Raw genomic sequence first — 10,106 nt, forward strand, 5'->3', positions numbered from 1 at the left:
CCATCGAGAGGGCATATGTTGTAATAAGGGTGCGTGTGTGTGCATGTCTTCCAACCCCCATTTCTTTCTCCCTTTTATTTAACCGCTTTCGATGGTTAGTTTTAGGGCATTTTCAATTGGCATACCTTATGCTTTGCATCCGTGTATCCATTTCTCTGTATTGCATGCACCGGGCTTGACGCATCATACTAACTGCATAGTATTTCAATTCCAACTTGAATACGTGTATCGAGTTGTCGCATTTCACATGTCATTCTTAGGTTAGCCGAGCCTATTCTAGTTGCATTTTTGTATTAGCCATCTTAACATGAACTAGGATCATACATTTGATTACTAACTAGCTATTGTTTTGGCTCGGAATACTAGGTAAGCGTTTACGCTTTAGCATACCGCATGTGTATAAGTGTTGCCATGATAGCATGATTGCCATGAGGCTATTTGCTTATGTGATATAACTGCCTGAATGCCTGTGGGTGAAGGTTGGACTACCTGAATTGGAATAATTCATTGAATGCGAGTTTTAAGCCCACTCTGCGGAGTAGCAAAAATCATATTTTCTAAGCCCACCCGAGGGTGGCAAATCCACTTCTTAGCCTACTTGCGAGTAGCACCATCAAACCTTTTTCAAATAAACCAACATGAAATGTTTTGTTCCAATTTAGGCGATCCGATCTATACTTGTGTGTTGTGCGCATCACATAGTAATTTTAGGCTAATAACCGAAATAAGAACGCATATGTTTTCAAAACAAAATATCATGCTTAGTACAGGCCGATCTTCGATCGGGCGAGCGGGGGTGCTCATTGCATGACCTTCCCCTCTCGTACCCAAGTTCCTGAGTTGAGGCAATTTTGGTGATGACGGACACGTGCCCTTAGGCAACGAGTCAGGGTTTCCTAAATTCTCCCAAAATAAAATATTTAGGTGGCAACTCTGTATCTGGCAAAACAGTCTATATTTGGCACTTCTTTCTTAAAAATCAGTTTTCCAAAACAATTTGCCGGATTTGGACTCTTTGGTGATTTATCAATCTCACATCGCACATAGTGAGATCAGATTAAGAACCGTGACATTTGAGTCCGAACTGTAGCATGAGGCCCAAGGGCGCGTCTACACAATGGAAATTCCATTCAATTTAATGTTTTCTACTCAAGTTGAGAATTTAGGATTTTACCAAATTTGGGAGTTTTTCTCCTTCATCTTAAATATAGGTTTTAACAACATTTATATACATATTTAAAAAAAAAAAAAAAAGGAAAAAAATTCAAGAAAAAGTCAAGCAAAATGATTTATTTATGTAAAACATGGGTTTAATCCAATAAGATCCTCAAATTAGCTCATAAGTCATAACAATACAATGAAATCTCTTCAAAATAAAGAAATACTAGGGTAAATGTATCCCTATCTCAAGTTGTGAAGAGGAAAAATCCAAAAACCCAAAGTCAACAAAACCACGAACTTCTCAAATCAATAGAAAGTCCCTGGCAAGATCTACAACCTTTCCTAAAGAACCAAAGTGAAAAGATGGCTCTAGGTGAGAGGATCTGAAGATCTAAGTGTGAAGAAGTTAAGTTTAGAGAGAGAAAAGAGAAGTCATGGTTTGAGAGGAAAAGAAAAGGGAAAGTAATGAGAGGAAAGTGTCGATCTTTAATGCCAACAACAAAAGGCAAGTGTCGGCACCACCAAAACTAGTGTCGACCCCAGAACAAGATTTCTAAGTTCCCAAACAACTTTTCAACGTAAACAAGCCTGAATGAACAATCCTAACATGTTTAAATCGATTTGTATGCCTCCAAAACCAAGATATAACTCCTAAGACTCCCAAAATGAAATAAAATATTTAAATACACTCCCCAATAGTTTAAAGGACACAAATGCTATAGGTCATTCCATTAGAATTTCTTTCCTTTTTTTTAGCAAGTCAAAGAGTGGTTCACAAGTGGAGGCTAATTTAAAAATAAACCTTCTTATGAATTGCACTTTTCCTAGAAAACCTCGCACCTCATTTTCAGTCATTGGTGGAGGCATTCCTAAGATGGCCTTGATTTTGAATGAGTCAACCTCCATTCCACGTTGCGTGATTAGGAACCCCAGCATCTTTCCTGCAGTCACCTCGAAAGTAAATTTTTGTGAGTTCAACCTTAACTTGTACTTTCGAATTCTTTCAAAGAACCTTCTCAATGCTTCAAACATTAGCCGGGCTCAATGTTTATAAAGTTCAATGCCTTATTGGTTTTTGAGAGGCCATCTTTGAGAAAAAGAATTCAAAATTTTTTTTGGTTGAAAAAATCAAAAATCACTTTTCTCTCAACTATACATCAATTAATCACTTTTTTTTCCTCTCTCTTCTTCTTTTATCTCACATCCTACACATCAATCAATTATTTTTTCTCTCACACCTATCTATTTAACTATATAAAAAATTAAATCATTCAAAACGTCAAAAGTATTTTCAAAATATACAACCAAACAAATTTTTAAATTTTGTAAACTTTTTCCAGAAAATTATTTTCAAAATTGTTTCACAAATATAAACCAAACATGGCCTAAAACTTTAAATATTAATGTCTATAAAATTTACCAATGACTTGACATTGTGAATGTTCACATTGACAGTGTGAATTTTAACATTACGGAACATTCACACTATCAATGTAAACATTAATGTGCGCTTCGCCTTATTATTATTAGAGGTATTTTGGTAATTATATCACCTATAGCACTTATTAGAACATAAGAAAATATTTAGATTAAATGAAACATAAATAGGTGAAGAGAGATTTATGAATAAATGCTCCCTTAAAAATATTGTCACATAATATTATCATTAAGAAATGGCTTCTCTCCACTCCACTATGTATTCTTATGGGGTTCCATTTTGATGATCTGAATCGTTCAATATGTAAAGTTCATCAATTAGTTCATGTCTGCAAAAAATCACGTTGATCGGATATCAGTAACCCCTTAATCGAACACATTTTTGTTAATGGTAAATATGATTTTAAAAATAAGTTATTAACAAAAATGTGTTCCGATCGAAGGGTTAGCGATGTCTGATCAACATGATTTTTTGCAGGCATCAAGTACTAGATGAGCTTTACACATTAAACAGTTTAAATTATCAAAACGGGACCCATAGTGAACCCCATGAGTCTAAAAGTATGCTCTAGTCCACTATATGAACTAGAGAGAAGTCTCTCCTTTATCTTTATATATCTAGGACTTGTTTGATTTGGTGAATTATAACATATGATTCAGATTATTAAGCTATAAGACTTACATTCTATTGTTTAATTGGAAATTTATTATTTGAATTATATTTCAATAGTTATTCTATCTAATAAAATTGACGAATTTTTTAGTCCTATGACTACTAACGCAAAACATACATATAATTAAAATTATATATTTCCATATATATTGCAAAACAAATGTGTATAAAAGAAAATTATGTATTGCAAAATCTGTATCTATTGTAAAACGAATAATAGTACACTAATTAGTGCATGTAGCACTACCAATTATAAAACATACATTTTAATTATTAATGTTTATAAATTTTATCATTAATTTGATTTTTTTTTTTAAAAAAAAAAACACACTAAGTCGTAATTTTCCCATAAAAATTTGCAAGATAAATTACAAAATAAAATCTAAAGATTTGAATCTTACAACAAAATAAATTTTTAATTTTATTAATTTAAAATTTGAACTTTTTGGTTTTTTTTAATTTCAACCATTTACCTACTTTCCTTAAGTAAAATCAACGAAAAAATAGACGTTTAAGGTTAATAACTAAAATGTCTATTTTTTTTTTATTGATTTTAATTAATGAAAAAAGTAAATAGTTTAGATTAAAAATAAATAAAAAAAATCAAAATTTAAATTTAAATTAATAAAATTAAAAATTAAAAATTTATTTTGTTTAAAAAATCATACTTTAAGATATTTTTAAAAAAAATTTAGATAAGATTAATCGAAATGGGCACAAACTAAATCAATTATTAAAAAAAAAATTACACTTTATAAAAATAAAAATATATTTTCAATAAATGTATTTCTTTCCAGTTATACCCTTTTCAGCATCATCATCCCATCGTTTTGACTCACCCCCGCGTCCGCTTTTTCGCCACTTACTTTATCGTCTCACCTTTCTCTCTCTGCCATTCTTTCTTTTCAAATAAATTAAAACAAAGGCGGTTTCTTTTCGGTACGTGATTAAATTAAAAAATATTATTAAATTTAAAGAAAAAATTAATCATAAGCCTTATTTTAATAATTTAAACCGTTATATGTATAAAATTCGTCAAATAATACATATTTATAAAATATTACATTGATCGAATATCGATAATTACGTGATTTAATTAATTTTGTATAAAAATAAATAATAAAAAAATAAATAATTAACAAAAATCTAATCTGATAAAATATATTTTAATATCCGATTAATGTAATTATTTATAATATTATAATATTTAATAAATTTTACACTTTAAACCGATCAATTTATCGAAAAGTGACTCATAATAAACTCCTACATTACCCTCCAAACCGATTACCGATTAAAGTGAAGCCCAGCCAATTAAAAACAATACACATTCCTAGGGGTGTGCGCGGTGCGGGTCGGTGCGGTTTGAGAGAAAAATAGAAACTGTATGGCGGGTGGCGGATTGATAAAAGTGTCAACAGAATTTGCCATTTTTCTTATAAAAAACCGGCGGTTCGGTTGGCAAATAATGGCGGATTTGCCTTGGCGGTTCAGGTGGATTGGCGGTTTATAAAAAATATACTTCAAATTACAAAACTTAAATCAAAGAGAAAAAAAGACGAGAGATACCGTAATGTTAAGCATCTTGTGAAGCTTTCTTCTGATGCAGCAAGTATAGCAACAATATGATAATATCAATGACTATGCCATCAGTTCATTACAAGCATCTGTGGAAGCTATAATGATCAAATACAATACATAAAATTAATATCATTCAGGGTTTACAATATATTGAAAATGTTTACTGTTGAAAAATATTTAGATTGAAAAGTGAGCTGATGCAAGTTTGGAACATGGCCAGGAAAAAAAAAAGATTGAAAAGTAAATTGGAATCCAACTTTATTTTGGATTACTGACATCTTGAATTCCTCTCGAGCAATAATGTTATACTATATTCTAAGGTTTAGAACAACAAGCAAACTTAAGTAAAAAAGAATTTTTAGAATCTTATAAAACATGATTTAATAGCGGTGCGGGTCGGTGCGGTTTGGAAGAAAAATAGAAACCGGCAGATTGATAAAAGTGTCACTAGAATTTGCCATTTTTCTTACCAAAAACCGACAGTTCGATTGACAAATAATAACGAATTTGCCTTGACAATGCGGCTCGGTGCGATTTTGACGATTTCGACGGTATTATGCACAGCCCAACACATTCCTTTATTTATACCACCGTCATCCAAATCCCCTCTCTCTATCCATCTTACTCATCACTTACTCTGTCCAAGCTCAATTCCATCAACCATGAACCGCTTCCGAAAAATCGAGATCATCGAGCTCTCTTCTCCACCCTCTCTCTTCCTCAGAGAAACCTCCATTTTCACCCCCAAAACCCTAATCCTCCCCCACTGTTTTCCCGACCTCGACTTCACTCTCGATCTCTTAAACCCTACCTCTCCTCAACCTCTCTTCGATTTCACTTCACCTTTCGATCACTTCCACACCCTCACCGATCTCATACAGATCGAGACAACTCCCTTCTACACCACCTCAACTCGGAGGGTCCAGCACCGACTCCACGGGGACTCCTACTTGCAGAGCCTCTCCGACCGGGTCTCCTCGCTCGAGCAGAGCTTTGAACGCCTTTTCACCGCTAAACCTAAACCTCAAGGCGGCGGAGATCGGAAGTACACGTGGACGGCGGAGTTGAAGGGTGCCGAGAAGTGCGATCCTGACCGCAAGTACAAACTGATAGCGGAGATCAAAGGTGGGAAGAAGAAGAAGAAGGAGGAGAAGAAGTACAAATGGAAGGCTGAGATCAAGGACAAAAACGACGACTCTCCGATCACACGGACCTACACGTTCACATCATCCACCGGCGGCGATTGCAGCGAATCGGATAAAAAAGAGAAGAAGAAGGATAAGAAAGAGAAGAAATGTGACAAAAAAGTGGCCCCTACTCGTGTGGTCGAGATTGAAGAAGAGCCTTCAAATCATAGAGTCGTGGTTCTAAGGCAGGTCTGTATATCATCTTACTCTTTAATCACATCACTTTGATAATGATTTTGAAAACTAGTAGTAATTTTGAGGCGTTGATTTGGAAATGGTGGTTTGTGTATTTTAGGCTTTTGCGAAAAGGGACAAGTGCAAGGGAAAGAAGAAGGAGTTGTCGCCTCAAGATGCGGCGATGATGATACAGATGAGCTTCAGGGAGTATCTGATCAGGAGGTCGCAGGCGCTTCGTGCGCTCCGAAGCCTGGCTGTTGCCAAGGCCAAGTTGAAGGAAATTAGGGCTATGTTCAACAATTTTGCCTACCGTCGCCACCTGGCCCGTGACGCTGAGGAGCGCCAGAGGTTCTCTGAGAAGATCATTGTCGTGCTTCTCACTGTCGATGCCATTGAGGTAACATGATCTCTATCTCTTTGCGCTGCTTCGTTCAGTACTTCGCAGCATTATCAGTATTATGATCCGAGTGAAATTTTGTTGTCGATTTGGATTTTGGTGTGGCTGCTGTGTAGCCACTGTGCTGCAGCCAAATGGGCCCATTTCGGAGCCGATTTCAATAATATGAACCGTTCATATTTTAGAATACATCATATTTTAGAATACATCAAGTACACCATATCTTAAAAAAAAAAAAAAAAAAAAAAATCAAAGTTAATCAGATATTGTTTATGGTGTCATGCACCCACATTTGTATCTATACAAAAATAAGGTGAACTTGTCAAAAAGCTAAAAAGTTAATTAAAAAGTTAAAAAGTTATCACTATTCACTAAAATTCAAAAATTACGGCTGCACAACTCTCAATCTTAATTTTTTTCTATACACTAATTTATATAATTTTTTAATACACATTTTTTCATAAAAAGTCAAAAAGTTAACCCAAACATCTATATTTTTTTTTTCAATTTTTTAGTCCAAAAAGATAAAAAGTGCACTTATTTAAGACACCTCAAACAACCTAAGAATTGTGATTTAAAGTATTAAAATGAATATAAATGTGAGTGGGTAAAAGGGTAAACGATATCCGATTAACTTTATTTTTTGTAAGTATGTTCTACTTTATGTATTTTAAAATATGAACGGTTTAGATTATTGAAATGGGTTAATTTGGTTGCACAATAGTGGGTGCTGTGCACCCCGGACAACATTTAAATGGCTTAATTTGGTAGTGTTAATTGTTTGTTGTGAATGTACGTGTTTAATCTATTTCGTGTAGGGCCTGGCATTGACTGGCATTGATGTTTGTTGCCACTTGACTCTTCACTAACACTTCTGATTAGTTTGGTTTTTCAACATTTTTTTTTTCAAAAATATTCGGTCGTTTTCATTTTTTTTTCCCTGCAAAAATAGTTTTTAAAAATTGTATTACATCTTTTTGGTGTTTAATTTCACCAAATTAGCTATAAGCATTTTTCAAAAACCATAACTTGAAAGTGAAACCAAATAGAAAATTGGTTTTGGGTTGGTTTTTCTTTTTTGCCCCACTACCATGTACAATTTTATTTTAAAAAAGGTTAAACAAGTGAAACCAGATGAGAAGTTGCACTTCTCATGCACAAGGCATCAGGATGTTGATGGTTTGATTGAAAGAAGATAGAAGTTCAACAATTTCAAAGTGCAGGTACAAAAGGATCAACTTAATGCCTGTAAGTCTACAATAACCCCGTTTACATCTTAGCCATCAGGCCTCTGCCAATGGCACTGGTGACTTTTCCTTCTTGGCTGAAATTTGATATTAAGGTTCTAGTTTGTTTTAGTGGGGAATAAAATTAGGTATGGGAGCAAATCCTTGCTGTTTGATTAACTCCCTGGTTAGTAGTGCTAGTGATTTGTGATGGCAATCATCATGGCAACTTCAATTGTGTGCTATCCTTCATGGAAAATAAAATTTGGTAGTAACTCTTTCAAATTCATCTTCATTAGTGTGCTATCTTCCATGCCAAATTATATCAATGTCAAAGGTTAGCAAAAGCTCCTATCTCTATCTCTGTCTCTCTAGATTGGGTCCATAAATGATATCTATATTTGATTTTTATGAAGAAAACTAAATATAAATGTAATATTGGGACAACATTTACCAAAATTTGAATTTGATTTTGGCATTACAGTTTTTGCACTGACCATTAATTTTGGCATTGCTAGTGTGTCTGTGTGGCTAACTCAAAAGTTTTAAGAGGCTTTATCGACGCTCGCTTTGAGGCAAGCCCAAGGCAAACACATTAAGGCTTTGATTTTAGGCTATACTTTCCAAAGGCTTGCCCATCACAGTATGAGGCCTGCATTTTGTACACTTTTTGCGTATAAGCATATGAGGAGTATGCATGTGAAGAATTTGTCTTATGTTCTGGTTAAAGTGAGAAGTTTAATGACTAAAGCTAAGATTATGTCAATTTCACTTTCAATGAGGATAAGCTTCCTTTGTAGTGAAGTGTTCGCCGCCTTGAGGAGAAAAGTATTTATATCTTCAAATTTAATTTTTAATTTAATTTTTACTATTTTAAATATTTAATTCATTTACTAAATGTAAAAATTTGAAACTTGAAATTCTTATGCCTCCTTGACACCTTAAGGCTTACACCTCACCTCCTGAGAGGTAAAACGTCTTGCATTACATGTTCGCCTTTAAAAACTTTGGGCTAACTCTTGCATCAAAATTGAAATGTCAAGGAAGTGATTATTCGTTGTTGTGGTGAACATGATCTTCTATAAAGTCTTTTTATTCTCTCATCCCTGAGCTACTCATTTGTGGAACCCGGAAATATTGTTGTCCTCTCAATTGCCAAATGAAGTCGAATAACAAAAGAATAGTTCAAAACTTGCTTCTTGATTGCCTCATTATCTTTTCCACATGTATTTCATATACGAGGCTTTGAAGTTTATGCCTCTTCCCTAACTACGTTGAAACAGAAATGAGCCATTTGCAAATCTCGCTGCTCTTAATTGCTTCTTTTTTTCCTCACTTTGTTAGGGTGCTGATCTTATGGTGCGATCTGCAAAAAGGTCAATGGTTGATGAGCTGGAAGCAATGCTTGATGTGGTTGACCCCCAGCCTCCTGGCAAATCACTTTCTAGGAGGACATTTGATATGCCTGATGGTCTCATCGAGAAGGAGATTGCTGCAGGTGTGGCTGAGGTCGTTCAAATGCTTGGTCGAGAAAATGGTAACATTTGAGGCATGCGTATAAGTCCCATTGAAATGTGGCAAATCACCTCATCATGGGATTCCATGCTATTGTAATTTCTTGACTAGGAGTAGGAAGATGCACTTTTAATCTATGTTTACCTCTAATTCAGGTTATAATGGAGAAAATTCTGAAGGCTTGTTACTACTAGTTTCTGGGAGAGAATTTTGTATTTGCTTGAACTTAACCCACTGAGTGGGGGTGTTTGTTGTGCTTAGGTTTGTGTGTAAGGTTTAAAACTTTGTTGTGTTATTATTAATAAAATGACTTCTTGACATTTTTCTCAGCTTTATTTTCTGCTTATACATGACAACCTAAACTCTCTAGTTGTATTATTTCATTTTCATTTTTGTTGTTCTAAGCTGCCCGAGGGGATCTGTAGTTGCTGGATAGGAGTGTGTGAAGTCGAAATGAATATAGTTTGGAAGTGTGATGGACCCAAAATAATGAAATTACTAGTGTTCATTTTAATTAAAAGCCTTTCTTTGTTAAGTTTTGAGTCCTGGAGTTTAGGTTGATAATCCCATGTGACAAACATTAAATTGAGTTGAACTTTCTTTTCTTCATTTATCTGTAATTTTATGTTCTTGAGCCTATTTTTTATTCTTTTTTGAATCATGCCAACTTGGAATGTCTGCAGTGCAAATGCGGAAAAGGGTAGATGACCGCTTGAGCAGTACTTGAATGCTCAATTGCACCACTAGTATCA

At 34.4% G+C, this 10,106-nt stretch overlaps 1 protein-coding gene across 1 annotated transcript; it reads left to right on the forward strand.

The window, feature by feature from the left end:
• The first annotated feature begins 5,422 nt into the window (after nt 1-5,422).
• Nucleotides 5,423-9,683, forward strand: LOC114317740 (BAG family molecular chaperone regulator 7). Its single transcript, XM_028264495.2, has 3 exons — nt 5,423-6,228; nt 6,335-6,613; nt 9,184-9,683. Exons 1-3 carry the CDS (start codon nt 5,515-5,517, stop codon nt 9,385-9,387), a joined length of 1,197 nt encoding a protein of 398 aa, XP_028120296.2. The 5' UTR covers nt 5,423-5,514; the 3' UTR covers nt 9,388-9,683.
• Nucleotides 9,684-10,106: the final 423 nt, after the last annotated feature.

Source organism: Camellia sinensis, chromosome 1 (genome assembly GCF_055761805.1).
Source record: "Camellia sinensis isolate YWXY chromosome 1, ASM5576180v1, whole genome shotgun sequence".
NCBI classification, from domain to species: domain Eukaryota; kingdom Viridiplantae; phylum Streptophyta; class Magnoliopsida; order Ericales; family Theaceae; genus Camellia; species Camellia sinensis.

Excerpts from the sequence above, each read along its gene's own strand:
- LOC114317740 (XM_028264495.2), top strand. The coding sequence starts at position 5,515 with ATGAACCGCTTCCGAAAAATCGAGATCATCGAGCTCTCTTCTCCACCC. Across the intron at positions 6,229-6,334 it reads GAGTCGTGGTTCTAAGGCAG|GCTTTTGCGAAAAGGGACAA; the intron begins GTCTGTATATCA and ends TGTGTATTTTAG. Across the intron at positions 6,614-9,183 it reads TCACTGTCGATGCCATTGAG|GGTGCTGATCTTATGGTGCG; the intron begins GTAACATGATCT and ends TCACTTTGTTAG.